General features: G+C 44.8%; 1 protein-coding gene across 2 annotated transcripts in view; it reads left to right on the top strand.

Moving 5' to 3' along the window:
• The window catches only part of b3glcta (beta 3-glucosyltransferase a), a 78,580-nt gene that overhangs the window by 7,718 nt on the left and 44,069 nt on the right, over window positions 1-26,793 (top strand). For both annotated transcript variants that reach the window (XM_064302327.1, XM_064302326.1), the window contains exons 2-3: window positions 8,875-8,921; window positions 23,093-23,132. In XM_064302327.1, coding sequence (XP_064158397.1) covers window positions 8,875-8,921; window positions 23,093-23,132 — 87 coding nt within the window. The remainder of the gene's footprint in view (window positions 1-8,874; window positions 8,922-23,092; window positions 23,133-26,793) is intronic.

The raw sequence follows: 26,793 nt of genomic DNA, 5'->3' as shown, positions 1-26,793 counted from the left end.
AAGTTACAATGATTGCAAGAAATGTTAAGCATTAACACAAGGCTCTGCGGGGTAGGTCTTTGTCAGTGCAGCTGACTGACTTTTTTTTTTTTTAATCCATTGTAGGAGGGGAGCTCTTGCCTTTTTAATCAAACACAAGATTTGATGCCTGCTCAGACATTAGATGGAGAAACTGACTTAAATTGCATTCCCCCGCCCTGCTGTTGGGTTTTATATTAATTGCTGGCGACATTGACCTACTTTCACGGCAACAACACTTGACTAGGTTTTCTGAAAAGCTGTGCAGTTTGCCTCCGCCTCGTTTTGTCTGAGAGGCGCTCGGTAAAACTCCATTGTGCGTCTTGTGAGAGTGTCACATTGTCAGGTCCCTCCGTATGTGTTGTGTATAATTAGCGGAGGCGAGAGTACCTCAAAAGTGACACCGCGCCTCGTCTGCGTAAGAGGGAAAACGTAGCTGTGAAATGCCTCCTGAGTGTAGTGGATTAACAAAATCCAGGTGAGGGCACGCAGTAATATTCGCAAGGCATTTCAGAATAAATGCCGGGTTTAAATTTAAAAAGCGCCAGTGTCACTCGTTTTCCAGAAAAGAAACAAATGAATGACTCCAGAATGACCCGCAGGTAGGGAAGTCTCAGTGCTCCCTGAAACGCTAGCGCGTTGTGTTTCTTCCCATTATTTCCTTGGCTTTGCTGTGCACTGGGGGGGCTAACTTCAAACCGAAATAAATAAAGAAAGAAGGGAAGTGTTTTTGCGAAACCTGCCGAAGCGACTGTGCGCGACGTGCCGGCGACGGTGTAAAATCCCTTTGGCTGTGGAGGAGAACCGCACGGCTCGCGCCTGCTTTATCAGTCAGGAGCAGCGCCGGGATTTGCCAGGGGACCGAGCCACGGGGAAGTCAGCCGTGCTTTGCGCGCGCGGAGGAATCCTAGAGACGGAGACCCTCCTGAGCGCCAGCGTACACACTGACCCTGGCAGATTGAACCACACCGGGACTGGCTTTTACTTTTTAAAAATGTTTTTTTTTTCCTATTTAAATTTTATCCTGCTAAAAGCTTTCTGTCCCTTCAAAATCCTGAAATAATCTTGTGCAAGTCACGATGTTCAGGGTTTCGAACTGTCCGTGTCCCACACGTGTCTTTTCCCCCCTTCTCTGGCCTTCCATTTCTGTTGTGTATGAAATAAATGACTCTTAATGCTCCAGCCTGGGGAGGGGGGGCATATGGGCCTTCAGAGCCCACAGCTGGGCTGTGTGCAGCGGCTATAACCTGCAGCTGCAATACAAACGACCGTCCTGCTGCTGTGTAAGGCAAAAGACACCTTCGCTCTGCCACCATCAAAGTGCCCACCTGCCTCATCAGACTCTCCTTATCTGACTTCATGTAGCACAAGCCCCCCCCCTGGTCCCAGCCCGCCTGCGTCGGGACAGAGCCCTGTCCAGGCGGGCACCTTATCAGAAAATCCTCCTCCCTGAAATCTGTTCAAATTCTGATTGGGCGAAGGGGGGGGGGGGATGAATGTAGAACGGGCGCGCGGCGCTTTCTGAGAGACCTGAACGATGAAAACAATGAGCTCGGTCTGCCAGAACAGGTGTTTCTTTTACTGAAGGTGTTTGCGAGGGGACTCCTTTTGCATTTTAATCTGGAGGAGGGGAGGGAGGGGAGGGGGAGGGGAGGTTGCTGATGAGACTCGGGGGAGGGAGGGGGGGAGGGGGGGGGGGGGGGGGGGGGGAGTGTTATTTGGGGAAAACATCCTATGCATGTATGTGTAGAGTTGAAAGGGAAAAATCCGACCTCATAACAGAGAGACAATCCAGTCAGGAGAAGGCGACGTACTTGATCCAATTATCAAGGTCTTTATTTCTGCAGAAAGGCCGAGTCAACACGGTACTAAAAAAAACATTATTTACCCTCTGAGAGAGACTGTGCATCTGTGTTTGTCAATACCAGGGACAGCCACCTCATTAGGTAGAGAAATAAAACTTAGCTTCCCAATGTCCAGCAGCTTGCTCTTTTTGCTTTTCGCTTAAGGTCTGTCGGAGTTGGCTCAGGATAGATGGGCCCCGGCCGGTGATACATTGGGGTCTGACTCACATGGTTACTCAGCCAGCTCTTATCAGATCGAAGATAAAAAGCAATGTTGAATAGGACAGAAGAATACCCCATTCTGTGTAGCCTGTAAAATAAGATGTACTAATAATACGGATGGAAGCATTTTAACCCTTCGCGTGGAAACGTGAGCTGCGAACATACTCGGGTATTTGGTTTAGAGATCGTTGCATCGGACCTCTCCCTAATCGACAAATAAGGTCTCGAGTTGAATATCTGAATCTCCCCGCCTATCTCAGCCAGTATATCTCTCCCAGTGGAGTTACAGTACTGCCCAGGCAGCCCAAAGATAATGAGCCAGTGTCTCACCCCAGAGTAGAAATCCTGCTCCTCTAGTCAAGGAGATATTATGCCTGCTGATTTAATGTGTCTGAATAATTATTTGAGACCGTATTCAGTTAAGTAAATGTGTTCACTTGAAAGGGCAGGGGCAGAAGCATCTCTAAAAGGAGTGACAGATTTAATTTAAGCAGGTTACCCGGCAGGCTTTGCAGAAGCTCAGGGTTTATTGGCGATTGCCACTAGGGGCAGCTGCAGTGCAGAGTCAGGATATCTGAAACGGTCTTCAGTGCAGGTGAAATATGAAGCGCTTGTCATCTCAGACAGGAAGCAGAGCAAGCTCAGTGAACAGAACTGATACAGCTGGGCCAGGCTGGGCTTTAAAAGCTGAAATGTCTCATTAGTGCTCGAACCTTGAGGGACATTGTTATTAATAGCTTTTATTGTAGTCCTGAAGGTGAACATTTAATGAAAGAGAGAGAGAGAGAGAGAGAGAGAGAGCCTTTTGTCTTAGAAGGCCTGCTCTTGGTTTCCTCTTGGTGGCACCGTTAGAAGTTCAGCCATCTAAGGTTGTAAAAAGTTATTTTAAAAAAATGCATGTCAGCACATCCAAAACCATTATTAAGGACTTTTCTGTTGTGAGAAGGGTCCAGGTAGGTCTCAAGATGATGGGAAAATATTCTATGACATTCCAGTAGATCAAAGCATACTTTATATGCTCAAATTTTAATTAATATATTTTCCAAATGGGAGAAATTTCTATTATGGCCATGAATTGTATAAAATATAATGGCAAAATGCAAAATTAATGTTCCTGTGCTTATTTACCCATGATCCTTCCTGTGGAAAGACTTAAAACGCATTTTTAATTACCAGCGTTTGTTTGACATTTAGCTCTATGTCCCTTCATAGTTATTACAGATATTATAATACTGTTATATTAATTATTCCAGACATCGTGTTTGAGTTAATGGTAAACATGCATTGCCGCTATCTGTAAATGTCATGACCAGCATTATGCCCCTGGGTAAAAATGACCACGGAGTCATTCTAAACACTAAAAGTGTTTCCATTACATGTCAGGTTTGATTTAGGTATGTCTTAGTTTTTTTTCTAGAAATATTCTTCTGGGGACTTTTGAGGATGCTAGGCTTAAAAAGAACCTCTGTGTGATTTGGAATTGCCTAAAGGCCAACCCAAAATAATGAAACAACAGAAAAAGTCCCTTGGGTCATTTTTATAAGCTTTCAGTTGCATGTAGCAACAAGATTCAATCATAATGCCTGGCACTTTGCATGCATTGTTTTTCTTAATTGTTTCTTGTTTCCAAGAAAGTTCAGAGGCAATTGTAGCTGCAGGCAGACCTGTATGTAAGGGGGGTGGGAAAGCTGTTAGGGACCCTGTCACTAGTTTGGGTTCGAGAGAGAATTGCAATCCTGCAACACCCTCCCCTCCCCTCCCCTCCCCCCTACCCCCCGGTCCATGATCACAAGCTGTCACTCCGCTAGGACCACAGTCCCAATGCCACATCCCCCCTCCGCCCCGGTCCCCCTCGGTTCAGAAGATGGATATTGCGGAGAAGGGATATATATGACGGATAGTGAATATTTCATGTCTGTTCATTCCAAACGCTATTCCTCTGTGTTTTCTGTCTCAGGAACCGCACATAAGGGAAGAGTAAGGAAGCTTACTTAACCCAGTGTCACACATTTCCTGCAAGAAAAAAACGATATGCCGTATTGGTATTGCCAATAGGTACCAAATTGATGTCCAGTGCAAACACCCCTCTGTCCACTTCAGTCCAGAACATTTCTTTAAAAGGAAACACAGATTTTTTAAAATTTATTTTGCACTAGTTTTCTGATGCCGAGCTGCTCTCTCGCTCTGCCTTGCCTGAGATGTGAGGAAATAAACTGCAGGTTGGGCACGGACGTCAGCAAATGACTTTCTCCACGTCTCTCCCGGGCCTCCCCCTGGGACGCGTATGAAAAGATGTCAGGTTTGTGACAGATGTGGCAGAGTGAGGAGGAGCGAACTTGGATGTATTCCTGAAGGATGCCTGTTTTTACGCCAAACGTTGCATTTTTAAAATCCTCCCCGGTTTGCCGTAGACTTGGGGCCCGGGTACGTGACCGCGGCCTGTCTCTACGCCCTAGTAAGTCACTCCGTCTCCGCGTAATCCATCTGTGTTTCACCTCAGTGTTCGGAAAAGCCCCGCTGTAATTAAGAAGCTCAGCTGGCTGTGTAAAATTGCCAACTGTTCTGTAAGGTTGTGTTTTGTTTTTTTTGGCAACCTTTTTGTGTCAAGGTAATATGCAGTTGTTGTTTGAGTTAATAGGTTTTGGGGAGCAGCTTGTTTACATGGTGACAATATTACAGCTTCTGTAAATGTAAGTATTACAATACCCACAATACTGTAATATAGCAGTATGTAAGTGCTGTCCTGTAAATTCAGTAGTACTGCATTATTTGGCTATTCTAGTAATGAGTTTCTTGCAGTTGTACGTTATTCATAACTAATGAATTGCCCCTGGCATTCCTGTCCCTGCAGTTGAAGGAACAGACATACCCTGCCACTTGCACAAGCATCCAACACACTGAAAGTTATACAAACATACAGTACAGTACGTACAGACATGACTTTATTGCGCTACTACACACCACTGAATGTACACCTTCATTTAAATTCCGGTTACAGCACTGAAAGGACAAGGCCCTGGGGCTTGTGAAAAGATGCCATTTGCTCCCCCTGGTTATTGACCCAAGTGCTGTGTATAGATTTAGGAAAGGTGTCAGCCCAGGGCAGTAGATGTAGTCCAGGCAAGCAAAATCTATTCTGAATTGCATCTATGAATTGAGCCACAGGTTGAATCAAGTTAATAGAAGAATGAAATAATTCGATTGCACAGGATGGCGTAAATACATCAAAACATTTTTACTAGATGTATTTCAAGATGCAGAGCATTTCATTTCAGATTTTCGATTTAGCGTGAATAAGTGAATAGTTTAATGCAGTTTTTTATTTCTTCATTCTTAATTTATTCATTAAGCATGTTGTAGCTTGTCTCAGATTGCAATTGACTGTTCAGAAGTACATTGCAGGTATCCGTCTAATTAAGGGAGAATGTCAGAGAGCTTGTGTTGAGTTTGATTTTTCTTTTCAGATAGATTATAGCATTATCCTGAATGTCAGTCAGTAGTGCTTGCTAGAAGAGGTTCCTGTGCTGGATATTGCTACTATTATTTATTTATTTATAAGCTGCAATTGTCATATATATAGAATAGTGGTTTGTGCATTTTTCTCCAATGCAAATGCTAAAGCTTGTATTTTCCTTACTGCAAGACACACTTCAGGAGAGTTAGTGCTCATCTTTGGACGGTGGGTCCCAACCCTGTTCCTGGAGATATGCCATCCTGTAGGTTTTGCCTCCAACCCTAACAAAGCACACTTCATTCAACAGCTAGAGATCTCGTCGCGCTGCTAAATAGTGGATTCAGATGTGCCAAATTAGGGTTGAAATATAACCTACAGTAGATACGGAAGATTTCTTAATGGTTGAGAAACGCTGCCTTCGGAAACGAGTGTCTCTCATTTTGATTTTGACGTTTGATCGCCGGTAGCCTCCCGGAGAGTAACCAGGACTCCGCTTATGTAGCATAGCCTACAGTAAACCCAAAGCTAACTTGCAATAAACTCACCGGCGCGGGACTAAGATTGTTGCCGCGGTGTCGATGCCGTCGGGTTTTTGCCTGTGCTGGCGGTGAGCTCCGTCCTTCGCTGCCACGCGGGAGCCCATTGCTCTGCCCTACCAGTCAACGCGTGTAGTCCGGCAGTGTCTCGCTTTTTTCATCGTTCGGAGCGCTCCCTGTTATTCCGCTCCTTGCAGCTGTCTGTTGTGTTGGGAAAAAGTACCTGTAAAATGTATGCCTCTTGTTTCTGACATCTCGTGATTTGCGCGACCACTAGAGATGTCAGCTGGACAAATAAATAAATTAACCAGTTGTCTTCTTGGCTGTTGTTATCAGCTAACATCTACTTGAGCTATCTGAAAAGGCTTTATGACATTTTTTTGAAGCTTTTCAGAGGGTCATTTGAGGATTTTATTTGTATTTATTTATTTATTCTTGTTGCATTGTGTGTTTAAATAAATAAATAAATATAACATCAAGTTGTAATGATCAACTCTTGCTGATGTCGTTAAATAATTACCAGTTGTTTACCTAGCCCTTTAAAATCTACACTTATTAGGTAGAATTATCTCTGCTTTTGGGTGTGAATACTCTTAATCATTGTTTTTGTGTCTATGCCTGTTGGCCGTGGAGACTCAGTGGAAAATGTCTATCTGTCTAGCCACTTAAAAATGAATAATACCTTCCATTGCTGAGCCACCTATAGGACTGGCTGGCCTGACGTGATTTATGTGCCTCTTAACCCTTGTTTAGTTTAGCTCAAATTGACCTGTGTTAATTATAAGAGGTGGTAGAGGAATGACACTTTGGAGAGATGTATTTCATAACCAGTGACTATTGGTAAGCACTGCAACCATTGTAATTTTTGTTCTTTTTAAAGTGTTTCTATTGGTTGTTCATCTGCATTTGCTTTATGTCCTTTTCCCTATAATGGTTTTGTTGAAAAGAAGATAAAGATGAAAAATAATTGAGAATGTCAGTCCAAAACAATAAATATCAATAATCTTCTGCATGAAGACCTTTTTCATTTAAATTGTTTGCACAGATAAACATGATTTATGCCCCCATCCCTTCATTATAGTGGGTTTTTTAGCCTATGTAAATCGCCTCTTTATCAAAAAAATAAATAAAATTAATGCCACTTTCATTGTTAAATGTGATCTAGCAAAGGTAAATGGTATCCATTAACCATATATATTGTTTGGAATTGAGATAAAGATAAATGTGTATTGAGTATTTTTGCATAAGTTTTATTTCTGTATTGTTTTTACCGTAAATCCCAGAAATGTACTTTGGAAATATCTAAGCCAGCTTAACAGTTTCACAGGTGCTATAATAAGCACACAGGACACTCTCTTTCTTGGCCCTTGGTGCTCTCTCTCTCTCCCTCTCTCTCTCTCTCTCTCTCTCTCTCTCTCGCTCTCTCTCTCTTTCTCGCTCTCTTCCTCTTCTCTCTCGTCTCCTTCTCTTTTCTCTCTTCTCTTCTCTTCTCTCTCCTCTCTCCTTCTTCTGGCCCAGAAACACTAAGACACATGCTTTAATGACTTTCTCATCCCTTCCCCCAATCCCACCTCTGTTCTTGCTCTTTAAGTCACTCAGTTGGATTTGCCAGCTCATTTGAGGGGAGCTCCTTTGTTTAAGGACTTCCAGCCGGGGGGATGCCTGCGCACAGCCTTGGAGCTGCCAGACACATCCCGGGTGCTGATCATAACATCCTGGTGGTCAATTCTGACCGTGGCTTTCCGCAGAACTCTTGTGTTTGGCATTCAAAGAGCACCAAAAAAAAAAAAAAAAAAAAAGAATATCTTGGAGACTCGCATATAGATGGGTGTGACACTTACAGATGTGGTCACATTTGTCAGTTTTAAGAGGAAAAAGCCGTGTGGTGTTATAATAGTAGCTGCGGTGACCGTAGAGCGTGCATCGGTTATGTGGCACTTTGGATAACTGTCAGGCCGGGCCTATAGTATGCATATTAAAAAAAACGCCATGCCTCTTGGGGGGGAAAAAATAGAGAATTGAGGCCTTGCGGACTCAACGGGCACCTGCAGTTTTAATCAATACCTCGTCATTAGTCACAGTTTCTTACTTTGGAGAAGCTGAAAAGGGGCATCTGAACCCTCGGTCCTGCGGTTTAGTTCTTACGGCTGTGACTTCAGTCTGCGTGGCATTTGGAAGCCTCCGGCACTTAGCGCTGCCACTGTCATACTGCGAGCCCAGTAGCAGCACACAAATTCAATTTAAAAACTGCTTATTGACTTGGCATCCTCCCGTGGAACACTGCCCCCCCCTCCTCCCCCCCCCCCCACCTCCCCCACCTCCCCCACCTCTGCCAACCCATACCTCGTGAATCGATGGCAATATAAGTGGAGAGAAGCCCTCTGTGTTCTCATTACAGACGCTCCGAGATGACTGGTTCAGAGCGCCTGCAAAATCCAATACAGAGAAGAGCCAGGCATCGAGAGGCAGAAACACCCAATGGCAACTTTAAGCTCCCTGTCTGCAGATGACTCTTTTTCCTGGAAGATTAGGTCCCAGCGGCATTTCATTTGCTTGATTTTTCCGAGCATTTTTTGTGACTCTTTGATTTGCACACACTTTGTACCAGTAATTACTCCTGGCTTCGTGAGCGCACACATCCATTTATATTCCTCCCCTTGGCTTACATGTCATTGACTTGTCGCGAGGGTTTGATGACTGTGTTTGTGTTGTTTGCCTCTGTTTTTTTTTTTTTGTTTGTTTTTTTTTCTCTCTCCTCTCATCACTAACATTGTCTTCTCCCCGTCTGATTTATTTGCAGTACTAATCAGCGCTGCTGTCGGGGATTTGAAGGAAGCCGGCTCGCCGGTAAGGACTACTTCGTTGAAACGTTTGCCGTTTAGAGAGGCAGCTCTGCTTCCTGGCGAGGCGGCGGGAGATTTCGGCTGATCGTTGCGTTTCTTCGTTCGCGCGGCCAGCCTCGTCGGGGTTCGGTGTCCTGAGCGCCTTCGTGTGAACGGACGGAGGTTCGTTTGTTTCGGTCGGTGGGTCAGTGGCCTTTGAATTTACCTTTACGTTTGTTTGGCAGACGCTTTTATCCAAAGTGACATAGTGATAAAGTGCATACCGAAGGTCACTGGACCTAGAAAACTCGGGTCAGATAAGGTGCAGTACTCATTGTAACAGCTATCCATAGCCATGGACATCAAGTCCAGTTCACACAGTAAGCGCAGGCTAGGTCAGAAAGTTATGACGAGTCAAACTAGAATGAGGCATGACGACAAGATATCATAGACCTGCAACATCAAGATAACGATGCAAGTGCAATACAAGTGCTGGATGAAGATACAAGTGTAATATGAAAATGCTAGAGGATCGAAGGGTACCTGTGATAAGAGCGATCCTAGATTGGGAGCACCCTGTGGAGTTGTGATAGAGTGAATCCCGGTTGAGTCTGAATAGATGCGTCTTCTGACCGTGGCGAAAAAGGGACAGGGCCCGAGTGGTTCATTGAGGAACGGGTGGAGAAGCTCTGTGGTTGGGACAAGCGAGAACCTTTCACCCAGATGACAGGGAGTGCAAGTCGCCCCTCTGCGGCAGAGCGGAGTGCTCATGCTGGCGTGTAAGTTTGACTTATGTCCTGTAGGTCGGAGGGGGCTGTCCTATTAGCTGCAGAGTAGGCCAGACTCAGGACTTTGAACCTGATCCTGGTGGTGACTCGTAGCCAGTGGAGTGATCTCAGCAGGGGGGTGACGTTGAGGACAAATTGGGCAGCGGCATTCTGGATAAGCTGTAGTGGCTGTGTGGCACAGGCTGTGCAATCCTGTGAAAACTGTGGTTTAGGAATACTTGTAAATGTAGAAATGTTATGAATGGAAATGTCACGAACTGGACAAAAACTTCAAAGATGGCTTCAATTTTGATTATGGGAATGTCTGCACAAGCAAGAAATTTATGTTTGCAAATGTCCTGTAATGGGGATTATGGAACCAAATGTATGCATCTAATGTTTTATTCTCAATCTGGGAGAGCTCCCTGAGACTGATGCGAAGTTGCAAAATAATGTATGTTTATATGGTGTAATTTAGATCATTTTAAACGAAAACGAACATTTTAATATGCACAACATCCTTAATTATGTAAAGACTAAAAGCAACGCGGTAACTTTTAGCCTAAGTAGCCCTTTTGTATTTTTAATGGGCTTTATCTTTGTGGCTCATCTTTTTCATTAAACCTTGGGTTCCTATCCCAGGGATGCGTTGCTATGGGGAACATGACATCACACCACCAGTGTATTCCTTTTTTTTACCCGTCTTCCTTTTATCTTCTTGGCTTTCGTTTACCACGTCTTTCCACCTTTCATCGGACCGTTTGGTTTGAAACGCTGCCAGCGCAGTAAACTTTTGACGGAAGGAGCGGCGGCCCCCGCCTGCTGATTCCGAGCGCGTAATGATCGCTGTTATACGGTCACATCTGCGCGTGCGGCAGTTGGGTTTTTTTTTTGAACGGCGAGGTTCCGAGTCGACGACGCCGTTTCTTTACCGCTTCGCCGTCTCGTCCCCTCAGATTGATGACGGGCGCCGGCGCCGGGGGCAGGCAGGTGCGTTCCGAATGCCGGGCACGTTCCGCACCGCCACACCCCCCCCCCCCCCATTTGCATTCCGGATCCCGGAGCTTTCATACGCCAATTTCTGCCCAAGACATTCTACATCACTCCGCAACTCGCTGTTTTACAAGTTACGTGCGGCTTTCTTTTTTTTTACGCTTTCTCTGTAACCTCTTCCAAAATAGGAAGCTTTTTTTGCTGTGAAAACAATGCGGGCGAGGAAAGGATTCGCGGTTCCCTCTCGCTGATCCTCCCCGCCTTCTCGAGACAGCTTGAGTTCTCAGATTGTCCCTCAGAATTTGTGCAGCGTTATTATTGTCGCCGAAAGTTTGAAAAGCTCGCTGCTCTCTGCCACAGATGTGTGCTCTGCAGGGAGACCGGCTCTCTTCCCGTAATAACTTCTACATGGACAAATCACCAGCAGTCGGAAGCCGCCGCTGCTCAGCAGGGCTCTCAGGCTGCCGAGGCCCAAACAGGAGCTGTAATAAGATCCCGCTGCTGTTTGAGTCAATAGCCTTCAAAGGCACACTGCATCCTGACCACATGCTATATTTACCCCGGTTGTGATGGGAAACCTTTGCCAGCACAATCAACTGAATGAAATGATCCAGTGGCCAAAGCCACATGCCAGAATCAATTGACATTTTTCTATATGTTCTTGCTTTATATATATATATATATATATGTATGTATGTATACAGTCACCGGACTTTTCGGACCATTCTCTGTAAACCCTAGAGATGGTTGTGCGTGAAAATCCCAGTAGGTCAGCAGTTTCTGAAATACTCAAACCAGCCCGTCTGGCACCAACAACCATGCCACGTTCAAAGTCGCTTAAATCACCTTTCTTCCCCATTCTGATGCTTGGTTTGAACTTCAGTAGATCATCTTGACTATGTCTACATGCCTAAATGCACTGAGTTGCTGCCACGTGATTCGGCTGATTAGATATGTGCGATAACGAGCAGTTGAACCGGTGTACCTAGTAAAGTGGCCGATGAGTGTATATATATACACATTTATATACATATAATATATATATATATATTTTTTTTATTACATTTTTTACATTTTTGATCTGTTGCATCCAGTGAGGCTAGTTGCTTGTGCCTCTGACCTTGGCTCCTGTTCTGTAAAAGTGAATGAAGACTAGAATTCCAGAAAATGGAAAAGGTTCAAAGAACAAACAAAAAAAAATGATGGTCAGTCATATTACGGATTCAGTTCGTGAACCTTCAACATGGAAGTGGGGAATACAACCTCCATGAAACATTCTCACGAAGCAGCAACAACCAGACGCGAGTGAAATGGAAAGCACCCCCCCCTCCAAAAAAGATCTCTGTCAATTTAATCACATTCATAAAACATGCATAGGCCTTTCCACTTATAGTGAGTGTTCCATATTTTAGTCTTTTTTTATAGCCATTTACTCTCATGGCAGCTTAATGGCAGGTATATTTCTGTCACATTTTGTCATTTCAGATGTATTCGAACAGACTTTTTGTGGTTTACACGCAATATTCATGTATTCCTTCGACTGTGATGTGTGCTGCTAAAAATAATCATGTCAGAAAATTCCTGTAAATGTTTAACTGGAAGAGCAGGAGGGACTTGAAATCGTCCCAGAGAATGGCAGTATGTGGGTCACAACTGAGTTTGTTAGGGCTTGAAGCAAATACTGAATACAGTACATACACATAAAAAATTAAGCCTTTTTTCAGATGCAAGTTTTTTGCAATGACTTAACAGTGTACGACAGTAAGACAATTCAGACAGGGTGTTTCCTGCTGTTCCTGGTTGAAAATAATTTCATTGAATCCTCGCTTTCACGTGCTAGCTCTTGCCCGTCGACTTGTTTTGCAGTTCCGCGCTCATTAACTATGGATATGGCGAATCGATACTGCTCCCCAGCAGAAGTGGCATGCATTGTTAACATATCACTTTTATGAGAGGTATTGATAAATTGGCGATCAATCACACCCCCCCCCCAGGAGGAATGCATTTTAAGACGGACGCTCGTTTGCATTTTTCCGATCAATCTTCATTTTATGCGCGCGCGCCCTCTGAAGTGTTCGTTAGAGGTCATGCATTAGAGGGACTCGTGTCAGAAAATAATTACATTTTGACGCGTGGAGCGGATCGCCGGGCCCCGAGCGCGGCAGAAAAGGGCTTCGGAGGCTCAAAAAGGCGGGAGAAATCAGCCGTGCGGCGTGCTGCGTGAGCTGGAAAATCAAAGGTGTGGAGAGGAGGAGAGAGGCGAGGCCTGGAGTGTGCAGCACTGATTGGATGATGCTTATTTAGTAGCCCCGGGAAGGGCGTGCAGTCGTAGAAGGAGTCCCCAGTTAAGCCCTGCCTCGGATCGGTGTTAACAAGTACCGGGAATGCTGATCAATTCTCAGACCTTCAGGTCTTCTTGCAGACAAGATATTTTCTCAGCCACTTAAAATTTTGGAATCTGCCTTGTATTCTCTCTCTCGCTTGTGAAGTTTCGCATACATTTTTCGCGAAGGACAGAAAGTGGCTTTCTCTCTCTCCTCTCTTTCTCTCTCTCACTCTCCCTCTCTCCATCCTGCTGTCCCTCTGTTCATGTATGGGAAGGAAAAGCATTCTCGAAATGTTGCCAGTGTAATGTGTATATACCAACAAAAAAATAGGAACATATACACAGGATAAACATTGTATAATGTTTGATAGCAATAATAATTGTCATGGTATAAATGGGGTAATGAACAAAATTCCTGAGCTTGATTATCATTATTTTCTGTCGAGTAATTGATTGGTTATTAGGGATTGCCTCGTGCCAGTGGTCATTAACTGCCACTTGAATTTTCTTATTTCTCGAGGATAACTTATTTATTTATCATTTGTGTTTATCACCATTACCGTCCACTATTTGCTGGTTTTGGAAGTCTGTTGTATTTAAGCAGTTGGCAAGGAAAGAAATTTACCGTGTTTTATCTCTTTTTCTCTGTCACTTCCTCTCTATCTGTCTTTGTACCGCAGAGGTTTGTAAACTGCACTGCTGGTTGTAAACAGCTCATCGTAAAGATGGTGAGCGAAGCATGCTTTATTTGCAAGCAGATTTATGTAAGCCCCTAAGAAAACTGGAGTATTTTTGGGACGGGGCGGGACGTGATCTCGTTTTTAACGGGTACATCAGGGGGAGATCTCGGGGCTCCTCTGGAGAATCACTTAAAAACCACCTGTCACAGGAGATTACTGGGGAATCGTGCGCAGACTGCGCCTCGTCTGAGTGCGGAGGGAAGGCCCGGAGGGCTGGGTCCTGCTGAGCCCCCTGTGCAGGAGCTGGGAGTATTTCAAAAAGCACCCTGCTGGAATCATTCTTAAAACACCCTCTGTGCCCACTGCCCCTTTTAAGAGAATCCACTGTAAACCCGACGCAGTGCCTTCAGAAGTGAAGTCAAATTAAAAAAAAAAAAAAATGCAAATAGGACTTTTTTTTTCTACTCCAAAATAAATAACGATCTAGAACAGGGACGGGTACGAGTAGCGGATTGATTGATTTCTCGTTGGATACGTGCCTGCTTGACCTTTATTTTCTCATAAAAGCTATGCATGTGCAACTTGGCTCCATTTGTTAATTTATTGTAGGGAAAAAAAAGAAGGAGGACGATGAAATGAAGCATATTTATTCATGTAATATGAACAGTTTGAATGCCCTGTGCAGAGGGAACCTGCCCGAGGCAAATTTACTACCTCTGTCAATTCCAAATATGCGATTCCTTGGCAATGGAAACGTTGCTTAAGTAGTCCATCAGATATCCCATAGCCTATACCACTTGGCAATATAAACTCGTCTTTCTACCTAAACAGGGCTACGTTACTTAATATTGAAATTCAGTCTGGTTTTATGTCAAAATGGTCACGCATGTTTGTCATCGCTGATAGCTAGCTACCCAACTACTGAATTATATTAAAAAACTCCGCTAAACTACTGTATATAAGTGTTATCAAGCTGTACAGTAACTAGACTTGGTACTCTCTATACAGTCATTCATGGACATCAAGCTACACTGTCGCAGGTATGATACGGTAGCTGTTGACGTACTAGCACTTACAAATTCCCACTTTATAGAGTCAGACTGATGTGCATTCATTTAGAACGGTGGTTTAACTTTTGCAGGCGCTACTTCATAGCTAGGGATCTGGAAAAATAATGCACATGTCCCAGTCAATCGGAATTGAGAATTCCGCAAAGCCACAACATTTGTGAGTTAAGAATAAAATTATTTGTATCATATCTGACACTGTGTTTATTGACACAATATGCTCAACATGAAGACTTTATTATGGTATAAACACTTGGGTACTGTTGTGTGTATGTTATGTTAAGTGGTGCCGCCCGGCCCAAGATGTATTCTAAAAATAGATTCTGTGCTACAGATCAAGCTCATTATGTGATCACTCGAACTGTGAAGTAATTGAAAATCAGCATCTCTACTCTATAATATAAAAATGAAATGAAGTATTTCGGTATCGTCAGAATTGTATAAAAAGTATACCTGAAAATGACTGAATTGTTCAGTTTCTATATTCAGTATCATATTGTTCACCCTCTTTTAAATCAACAACTTAAGTCTGGCCAATTGAATTCTAACTAAAATGAGAGATCACACTAAATATGTTAACAAGGTCCACCTGTTGATTTTGAATCCGGTTATGTTAAATTGCATGATTGCAGTATAAATATCACTGAAACAGCCGATCTGAGCCATCATACTGCAGTGAAGACTAAAGAACTGTCCATGGTACTTCAAGATGAAGTTGTTAGGAGGAAAATAGCTGGAGAAGGGTGTAAAAAAAATAGCCAAAGCTTTGAACCTTGCTTGGAGCACTGTTAAGTCCATTGTAACAAAATGGAAATAACATGGCACAACCAAGACACTACCAAGGTCAGGTTGTCCTACTTGACTAAGAAACCGAATGAGAAGGGATATTGTCACGGGAGTGATCAAGAGGCCAGCTACAACACAGACAGAGCTCATTGGCTGAAATTAAATACATGTCCAGAGATCAACAATGTCTTTGGCACTTCACGGATTTGGCCTCTTCAGGAGAAGAGAAAGGCCAACACTGAGTCATGCCCGGAGTTTGTCAGAAGCCATTTTACAGTCCCTGAGACCTTCTGGAAGAACATGTGGTCTGATGAGCCTGAATTTGAGCTCTTTGGTCATACTGATGAAGCCAAGTTCTATGTTTGGCGCACAAAAAAACACGGCCCTGTTATCCAAGTAACACCATCCCTGCTGTCAGTCATGGTGGTTTCATCAGGTGGGATGCAAGATGAATGCAGCCAAACACAATTTTTGAGTAGAACCTGTTTCAGTCCGAAACAGATTAGCATTCAGGGTAAAGATTTATGTTCCAACAAGATAATGACCCATAGCGCATGGCGAAAACAGTACAGAAAGGTATCTGAAACGGGAAAGTCAGTATTCAGGAATGGCCCAGCCTGAATCCAGATTTTTTATCCCACGGGAAATCTGTGGTATGATCTCAACACTGTTGTCCCCTGAACACTCTGTGTAATTTTGGCAGTTGGAGAACATTTCTGTGGAGGAATGGGCAAAAATTCAAAAATCTAAATGTGTAAAGCTTGTGCAGACCCATGGAGACTCACCTGTAAATGCAGCCAAATCTATGAAGTATTTGAATCCTGGGGGGTGGGAGGGTTTACAGCATTGACCCCCCAGAGTGAATTTGTTGTTGAATAAAACATTTTTTCCCCCACATCATAAACGTGTTGAATTTTGTCTGTTGGTGAAGGAGGAAAAAATATTTCAATGCATTACATTTTTTTAAGGTGTAACAGGATAAAATGTGATAAGGTTCAATGGGTGAATACTTTCTGAGGTCTCTGCACTTGATGCGATTGAACATTAGGTCGTATTCCCGTGTGAGTCAGAACGGTAATAATGGGGATGGAGATATCGGTTTTGATTGGCATAGCAGTTTTTTGACTCAGAATTTCATTTTGATTGCAGTTCTTGACGCACTGTCTGCAATTCACTCGTTGCATTTAAATCAGAATATTTTTTCATCTGTCAAAAACTTTGGAGTTGTTTTGTAGGAATGGACAAAAAAGTATTTCTGGGGTTTCTGTAATCTTACTTCATCTCTTAAGATTTAAAACTCTATTTGGTTTATTACCTTGCTAGCTGTAGCGTGGAATATTTGCTTCTGACTTGGTTGTAACATAACATAACATGACATAACATAACATAACATAACATAATGACAAAAACAGGGCATTCAGCCCAACAATGCTTGCCATTTTCTAAATTAGTGCTCTGATTACCTACAGACTAGATAGTATCGAACACTGTATCAGGCCTAGTCTTGAAAATCCCCAGAGTTACTGCCTCTACTACATGACCTGGCTGGCTATGCCACACATTGACTTCTCCCTACGTGAAAAAATTCTTCCTAATGTCTGTGTGGAATTTACCTTTTGATAATTGCCATTTATGCCCCCTCGTTCTACTAACAGAACTCAACCTGAAGAATTTCTTGTAGTTCACTTAGTTGATCCCCTAAATGAATTTAAGTATTTCGTGCCAGGTAGATTAGTTTGTGAAAATGTATGGGATGGAAATTCAGTGCAATTTAATAGGATAACTTTGATTTGATTTATGAAATGCACTGTGCATGCATTAGGTATGTATTAGCTTTGGCAAATTCACATGCAATTATGTGCCTTTACATTGTAATTAACCCCCCAACCCCCCACGCACACTTTTCGCTTTACTGTACATACTGGCTGCTATTTTTACGATTGCTCTGATTGTTTTGACATTACATAATGGAATTCACGGTCCATTAAAATTCAATGCCCATTGAGGCTCAGATATGACTTCTTTTTTTTTCTTTCTTTTTTTCTTGTAATTGTGTGCACTTTCAGTGCCATTTGCAGTTCTTTAAGTAAAGCGGAGTTTCCTCAGAGAGTGCCCTGAAAATGAAAAGACCCCTCGTCATGCCGAGGCTTTTAAATTGTCCTGTCAAACCGCCGCTTGTGCCGATCGGTGTCCGGGAATTCAGAGCCCGCTTGTCTTCAATTACCTTTGAAGTGCCGCGAACGCGGACTGGCATCGGCAGGACCGTTAGCGTGCCGAGCGTTTTTTACTCCGACGTGCGGAACTGCAGGAGCCCTATGATGTAGCGTAATGGGGACCGCGCTGTCCCGTATTGTCATTTAATCCCATTTCCAGGGGTGTGGAGGGTGGAGTGGATGGACAGAGGAGACACGCACACACACACACACACACACGCGTGTACACACGCACACACACACACACTTGCATGCACACACACTTGCATGCACACACACGCACACATTTACACATGCGCACACGCACACACACTTACACACACACACACGCACGCGCGCACACACACACACACACACACACACTTGCACACACACACACACGCACACACCCGTTGGTGTTACAGCCCGTTCAGTCGGAGGGAGGCAGCGGTGGAATTGACCCAGCGAGTCGCTGCACAGCAGAGCAATAATTCACCATTTTTCATCCGCTCCAGAGGCACTGGGGCCGTAGGAGATGAGGCTCGCGCCGGTGCTCCCTCCTTCCTGCTCGCCCCTTCCTGCCCCCCCCCCCACCCCCCATCTCTAAGAGTAATAAGAATAAAATTGCTCGGCCATTTTCTGTTCAAATCTCTGCAGGCTGTGGTGCGTGTTCTGTGACCGATAGGAAATCCGTCATCCTTTGTGTGAGTATCAGTGTTCTTTAGCGTTCAGACTGGGCTAAGTGATTACGGAATTCCATTTCAGCTAATGCGCTGCGATTTTTTTTTTTTTTTTCCTGTGATAAATTACCACAATAACGGTATCCCGTCTGACACTGATGGATGCTACAGGAACATAAAGTCTGTTCTCTTAAAAAAAAAAAAAAAAAAAAAAAAAAAATTTTTAAAAGAGAGAGATAAAAAGGTCCAGTACTTGTAATCAATGTGGATTACAAAAATGAAAATGTGGAACTTAATATTTGTAATATATGACAGAAGTTGTGGCAGTAGTCCAGATGACGCATTCTGGCAGACTAATAGTCTTAATAGCCACCCGTTTTATATTTGGGTTGAATTTTGGACCACATTCCTCTCCTTTTCCCGTCATCTTTGAATAAAAAAAACATCATTAGACCCATAAAGTACAGGCACAAAACAAATTCATTATAAATTTGTCCAAAGAATGCAGTGGCACTACTCTACTTTAAATTAATGGCTGATTAAGGGCTGTTTTCTTTTTATATATATATACCGGGCAGTTTTCTTTACAGAGTATGTTTTAGCTGGACCACAAAAATAAATCTTGAATAAATCTAAAAAAATAATTAAAAATTTTTTTTTAAATAGCGCAATAAGTTAATTCAGTATCAATATGAATACATTCAGATTATCTTGTTTGAATATTTGACCTATTGGTTTTCTTTCGTTTCTCTTCATAAGTTTGAGCGCTGTCACAATTTTGCATCTGTATTTAACAGGTTGCACAACTGATTGGGAATATATTGATGGTACGTACAGGCCATTTATACTGTGTCTCTCCTCTGAAATCTGAGGAGCCTGGGGCCGTCCTTGCCTCGTCTCTGTATCTCTGGCCCTGGTGCAGGTGAGCCATGCACACATTCTCCCCACTCAGGCAGTGATTTTCTGGCTACGGGCATTAAAAATCCGACCTGCCCAACACTGAATTCAGCGCCAGTCTCCACCTCTCCAGTGCATTGCTCATTTTTTTTTACAGGTGAAAAATATATATACAGTATTGGCCAAAAGTATTGGGCCACCTGTGGTTTGTTTCTTTTTGTTTTTTTTTTTTTTGTTTTTTTTTAACTTTAGTTAGAGAAAAATTCAGTTAATAGGTGTGCATTTATTAAATAACAAACCAAAGTATAAACTTTTTTTTAAATTCTACCTTCAATTACACAAAAAGATGAGTTTTACTTTTTAAAAAATAAAAGATTAAACTTAGACACGGCTTCAAATTGAGCTCCTTCAGCATTAATTACACTTCCATTATTGGAAGTCTATCCAGTAATTTTGTAAAGTGGGTGGTGGAGGGTTGGTAGGGGGGTGGAGAGGTAGTTAAATTAACTGAAATTTTATCTATCTTACAGTTTTTTTTAGCCACTGGTAGCCTAATACCTTTAGCCTGTAGTGTTAGTAAAACATGCACTACAGTTGCAAGACATATGGCAAAGCAGAATGCGTTAGGGTTAGATGTGCGGGGCCAAGTAAACATTCTTACAAGAAGGTTATTCCCAGTGAGAAATTGCTAAGAAGCTTAAGATTTCCTGCTGCAGTGTTCAATACACACTCAGATTCTACTACACTACAGGCCAATGGTATTAGGCCACCTGTGGTTTTAAAAAACTAGATAAGGTAGAAATGATTTCAGTTAATTTGACTTTCTCTCCTACTCCTCCACCTCCCACTTTGCCATATGATTGGATGTGTGTCTGTGTGTATATATGTATGTATATGCGTGTGTATATAAATACACACACACACACACTATATGACCAAAAGCGTCTGTACACCCTTTTGGTCTGGGGCTGTTTTTTCATGGTTTGGGCTAGGCCTCTTAGTTCCAGTGAAGGGAAATCTTAATGCTACAGCATACAGCGAGCCCTGCCCTCTACCCCATCGAACCCCTTTGGGCTGAATTGGCATTCCGACTGCGAGCCAGGCCTTATGCTCAACATCGGTGCCCGACCTCACTAATGCTCTTGTGGCTGAATGGAAGCGAATCCCCGCGGCCGTATCCCTACCGAGAGCCCTCCCAGAAGAGTGGGGGCTGTTACAGCAGCAAATGGGGTCTAACTTCATATTAACTGTGGTTTTGGAATGAGATGTTCAATAAGCGCATATTGGTATGTATGTATATGTGTGTGTGTGTGTGTGTGTTTTTGTGTGTGTGTGTGTGTGTGTGCGTGTGCGTGTGTTTATCACCTCTCTGTTCATCAGCAGGTGCACAGCTGTGAAAGGATGATGGGGAGGGGGGGGGGGGCAGGGGGCTTCTGTCTTGCAGGCCCCAAAAGATGTGTCTAACTCCGTATCAATGCCCATGGTTTTGGAATGAGATATAAAATAAGCACATAATGGGTGTGTTGTTCATCAGCAGGTGTGCAGTTATGAAAGGATGAAGGGGAGGGGAGGGGAGGGGGGGGCAGAGGGCTTATCACCTTCTATCTTGCGTCTTCTCAGGTGCACAGTTGTGAACAGATTGGGGGGGGGGGAGGGGCAGAGGGCTTATCACCTCTCTTGCGTCTTCTCTTTCCTCCCAGGAAAGGGTTTGATTTAGACGTTCGCTCTTCAGCCTGACATTATTGCGGGGCCCAGAAGATGCGTCTGCGCTGCTCGTAAACAGCTGGCACAGGCCCGAGCGCTGACGCTGTCCCCACGGGATCCTGGCTCTGGCGTTCGGATGGGCGATGAGGGGAGCTGCCTGCGAACCAGAGCCCCACTGCTCACTGTCAGACTCAAACCTGATCCAGACTGGCCTTAATCATTTGTGCCTGGGCATTGTGTTGGCCTCTCACATCATCCAGATGAGAATTTAGCCTTTATTTAACATGCATTAATCTCAGTGTCTCTGGAGAGATTAATAAACCATTTTGGAAGAGATACCTGGCAGAGAAGGAGGCTGGGCAAGGTGAACTGCAGCAGGTTACCTGTGTGTGCATCAGAAGCGATTCCTGTGCATGCGTCAGCCAGCCAGCCAGAAAGAAGAATTAAGCCCTTTAAATTAGTGCTTGAGTTTCTTGTTTGTTTCTGTTGAATAATATATGCTGTAATCGTTTCAACAAACAAAACAGGCCCGTGTTTCAGTCGACACATCGCTGTCTCTGTTTACGGTAAATTTTATCGCGCCGGCGCACGTTTGCCTACAAGCTGCCCTTTGCCTTGTACCTCCGGAGTAAATTTGGACTCGTGTGCATTGTGGTAAAATATTTACGGAAGGGAGTTAAAAGTCAGATTTTAAAAAACACACAAAAAATGGTGCCATGGCAACAGCAGGGCTGCAGAAGCGGATGAGCGGGAGACTGGAGGATTGGACGCTCTTGGATAGCTGAAAGTGCGGTTTGTGCTGTGTTTGGTGGGCAGTCCTCTGTGTACAGACTCGCTGTGTCTCGCTCTCTCCCGACTGTCTCGGTGTGCGCGGTGTGCCCCGGCGGTGCAGTGGCGTGCCGCGCGCGGGTCCGAGGTGGATTTACGGCTTGTTTAAAGTGCGCTCTGCAAACAGCGGAGAGTGCAGTAATTGTCAGTCTGAGGGGTGTTCATAAATCAGAAAGAAACCCCAGTCGCACTTCTCTGCTCTCTTTCAGTGTCACTATCTCTCTCTCTCTCTCTCTCTCTCCTGGCACAGAGGATGTGGTGGAGGGGTGGGGGGGATGCGGGTAGGCGGGGGGTTAGAAAGGGTAATTTAAAGTTTCTGGTGACGTGACTGATTTTCCTCGCGTGCTTAGCGAGAGCTCGCCTTCGGCTGTCGCCATGGCAAAGCGGGGAGCCCCGGTGTGGTAAATGAGCCGGGAGCTCGGAGCAAAGAGGCACGGATCCCCGCGGCTAAGGGGAACAGAACACAATTAGCCAGAACCCCACCGCCCCCCCCCCACTCTCTTTTTTATAACATGGGGGAAAATCACACATTTGTTCAGGAAGTTCAGAGGAGGACGCTAGATTTTAAAGCTGAGAGAAGGAAAGAATTGGAAGGGGCTAATTCTTCTGGAAGAAAATGTCGGCAGCTGGAGCCACAGTGAGGAGATTTGCCGATGCCTGCCTTGGCCGTCTGGGACGGTCGTTTTCAGGCACTTGGATTAGTCTGCTTGTTTTGATGGACCTTATGTATGTACACATTTCCGTGGTCCCTTAGAATGATCATCTTGTCTGAAAGCTTTCTGGGCTGATCTACACAAACCGGGATGGTCGTTTTCCCTCTTAACTGTTTGTGTAGGGAACACCAACCCACCTGTACGTCTCCAACATGACCCCACACTTATCTGGGTTATAGCCACCAGGCTTTTGCTCATGACACTGACCTGGATTCAAGCAGTATTACATTCGACTGTAGCTTTAAATGCAAGGGCTACACTTTTCACTTTCACCAACTCAGTTTGGCGAGACTACTTTTAGTGCTGAGCTTTAAAAAAGAAAAAACTTGTTTCAAGTCAAAATGAAGGCCAAATGTTGATGGAATCTTATCCACTGTCTTTTGATGTGTATATAAATGCAGCACAGATCTGAGAAACCTCCAGCTTGGGGAGTATTTCGAAGTTCACGTTAATTTCCTCGAGTCTGGATGCTTGGTAGCGGCTTCTCCCTTGATTCTCAGGGGTCTCCCAAAATCAGTGGAACATGCCAGACTCTTTATTGTTCTTATGTCTTCTCTTTTCAGGTCCAGGGGGATGATGAGCACAGTCAGAAAAGACCCCTTGGTGAGTGTTTCTGTTTCTATACTAAGGGAACTGTGTCTGTGAGTGTTTCTGTACTAAGTGAACAGTATATGTGAGTGTTTATGTACTAGTGAACAGTGCTGGTTCTTGAACAGTGCTGAGTGTTTTGATATGACCATTTATGTGAGTAGGTAGAACAGTGTCTGTGTTTATGACTAATGAACAGTGTCTGTGTTCGTACTGAGTGAAAGTTCAGTGAGTGTTCTGTTTGTACTAATGACCCTGTCTGACTGTTTATGTACTAAATGAACAGTGTCTGTGTTTATGTACTAAATGAACAGTGTCTGGGTGCTTCTGTACTGAGTGAACAGTGCCCGTTTCTGTACTGTATGAACAGTGTCAGTGAGTGTTTCTGTTTCTGTACTAAGTGAACCCTGTCTGACTGTTTATGTACTAAATGAACTGTGTCTGGGTGCTTCTGTACTGAGTGAACAGTGCGTCTGTCTGTATGACAGGTCAGGAGGTTTCTTTCTGTACTAAGTGAACCCTGTCTGACTGTTTATGTACTAAATGAACTGTGTCTGGGTGCTTCTGTACTTAGTGAACAGGGTCTGAGTGTTTCTGTACTAAGTGAACAGTGTCTGAGTGTTTCTGTACTTAGTGAACAGGGTCTGAGTGTTTCTGTACTTAGTGAACAGTGTCTGGGTGTTTCTGTACTTAGTGAACAGTGTCTGGGTGTTTCTGTGCTTAGTGAACAGTGTCTGCGAGCGTCTCTGTGCTTCTCATCTCTAATTACGCAGTGACTTGCGTCCTCCCTGTGCAGTCTGTAGTCAGTACGCGGTTGATGTGCCTCAGAGTGTCGGTGCGCGGTGCAGCAGCAGCGCTACATGCATCCCGTCTCCCAGTCAGCTTTGAAGTCTGTGTTTCGGGTCAGCGCTAATTAACGTGGATCACGGTTTGCTGCGCACGAGGCACATTTAATTTTATTTCACTGCAGCGATTCGAAGAAGGTTAATATTACGTGCCGCTCATCGGAATGAGCAGATCACAGGAGCGGCACTTCAGAGCTTTCCCCAACATCAAGTGTCACACACGCGGTGAAAGACCTTGCCTGTGAGGCACTTATTGTTCTCCTCCCATCAAAAAACACTCCACACAGTGAAGGACAGATCTGGGATGCAGGCAGATAGAGCCTTTATTCAGAGGGTAATTAACGTCTCTTTGTGCGTGTGTGTGCGTGCATGTGTGTGTGTGTGTGTGTGTGTGTGTGCACGCGTACTTGCCTGTGTGTGTGCATGTGTACGTGCATGCTTGTGTGCGTTCCTGCGTGTGCATTTGTGCGTACCTGCCTGTGCGTGTGTGCATACACATTTATAAGCATTGGCCTACATTCTTTTTACCTCCTTACTCCTTACCTCTGAATTATGTGTACACAAAATAGTTAATAATAATAAATATAGCTGCAAGCAGCGATTCCCGGGGTCCAAGCAGCATAGCAAGAGTTGGCAATTGCAGAGGCTCTATGAGGGCAGACACAAACTGTACACATATATATATATATATGTTCCAACTGAGATGATGGACCTTGCCATCAACTTGGGGACCTGTCTGGAAAAACTGATACAAAAGTTATATCTCAATGAAGGTTTGTGAGATGGGCGAAATACCAAATTTCATAGTAATCGGTTAATTTTTGTGGGAGAATTTCACTTATTGTTCTCTTCCCATCACGAAGCACTCCACGCACTCTGATGGCAGTGAAGGGCAGACCTGGGATCCAGGCAGATAGAGCCTTTATTCAGAGAGTAGTTAAGGCCTCTCTGCATGCGTGCGTGCTTGCGTGCTTGCATGTGCCTGTACACAGTTCATTTATAATGCGCCTTTCGTTATGGTCATCATTTCCATTATATGCAGTATTACCATAGGATTACGTTGCATATAGATCTATTTCACTGGGTTTTCATTACATTTTGGTTTGTGCGAGTTGTTTACTCCTGAGACAAAAGCTCCCACAGAAATGGTTTTTATCCATGACTCATGTATGTGTACGCCTTTCTCAGTGAACCTGAAATGTTAACTTCTGAGAACAACTGGAGCACATTAAAGGTTCAAATTATTAGGCAAAATCTATTTACTTTCTGAGTGGAAATATTAAAGTGGAAATATTAAGCCTAAGATTCTTTCCTCCACCCCCCCCCCCCCCCACCCCTTCCCAATTCCATTCCTCAGGCTTGGGTTTATTCCTTTCATTTTACTGAAATGGCCTCCTTCAGTTGACAGAAAAAAAGATGACATTCTGTAAGCTTGCCTGTTGTTTGCCGTGTCACCAAGGAAACAAAGCTCAGGAAAACACTTCAAAGCCAGTACAGAAGGCCTTCCTTTGTCTCCTTAGCCGAGTGTAAATGCTGAAAGATGAGCATTTTGGTCTTCTTTCATTAACATTGCCACACCATCACCATTATCTGACTTATTAATCTACCCCAGGGCTGCCCAGCCCTGTTCCTGGAGATCTACCGTCCTGTAGCTTTTCACTCCAACCCTAACAAAGCACAACATCATTCATCAGCCAGAGATCTCATTGAGCTGCTAATTAGCAGAATCAGGTGTGCCTAATCAGGGTTGAAATGAAAACCTCCAGGACGGTGGAGGTCCAGGAACAGGGCTGGGCGGCCCTGACCTCGCTGCCGTGCCTCTCGTCCAATCAGGCGAGAGAGCGCAGACTGGCACAAACGGCTGCACGGCCTCCGTAATCGTCTGAAATCAGCCCCCGCTTTCCGCTGCGCTCCGCTGGTGAAGAGACGCTTTCCCGCAGCGGTGGCTCTGGGAGGGATGCGCTTCCTGTCGGGCTGGCGCGGGGGGCGAATCGCAGGCGCCCGGTGGAAGTATGGGAGCCGCCGCAGTCACGCTCCCTGCTCCGTACCGGTTGTGGCCTATCAGGGCTCTGGTTACTGGCAGGGCTCCAGCCGGCTCGGTGTGCCTCTGAACCTGGAGCCGGCGTTTTACCTGGCTGTGCCAGCTGTGCCACCTGTGCCCCGCTCTTGTGCTTTATTTAGCGGGCTGGGGAGGCGGAAGGGACGGTTCGGGCAGACTGTACAGGGATCGAGCCAGCTCTGCGTTTCTCTGAACCAGGAACCGGCGCTTTACCTGGCTGTGCCAGCTGTGCCAGCTGAGCCCTGCTCTTTTGCTTTATTTAGCGGGGGTGGCGGGGGGTGAAGGTGGGGAGGGTTCGGGCCGGGGAGGCGGGGAGGCGGAGAGGGTTTCGGGCAGACCGGACAGGGATCGAGCTGCGCTGCAGCTCATCTCTTGCAGGCGGAGGGCGGCCCGGGCGGAATGATGAACTCCAGAGAGCGCTCGAGGTGCGGAATGTGAAATGAGGGCATGTCACGCGAGACTGGTTGCTTCGCGGCGCCCTGCAGCGCCAATGCGCTCGCCTGCTCTTACACTCCCATCCATCTCCGCGCTCCCTACTGCAGCCTCCGCACCTGTGCCACCCCTGGCCCTGAAATCCCCTCTGCACGCATGCACCCATGCATCAACCTGTCATGTGATTGCCGCGTCCAATCGGGAGCCTTTTACCCAAAGGGTTAACTCGCCCCCCCCCCCCCACCCCTCTTCCCTGTACCACTCAGGACTGCTGTGTCCTGTTCCCCCTTTTTTTTTTGCCCTGTTTTCCTGCTTTGTTCATTTTGAAAGCCTGAGCAGG

This window comes from Anguilla rostrata, chromosome 12, assembly GCF_018555375.3.
Source record: "Anguilla rostrata isolate EN2019 chromosome 12, ASM1855537v3, whole genome shotgun sequence".
In the NCBI taxonomy this organism is placed as follows: domain Eukaryota; kingdom Metazoa; phylum Chordata; class Actinopteri; order Anguilliformes; family Anguillidae; genus Anguilla; species Anguilla rostrata.
This window is presented reverse-complemented; position numbering and strand designations above follow the sequence as displayed.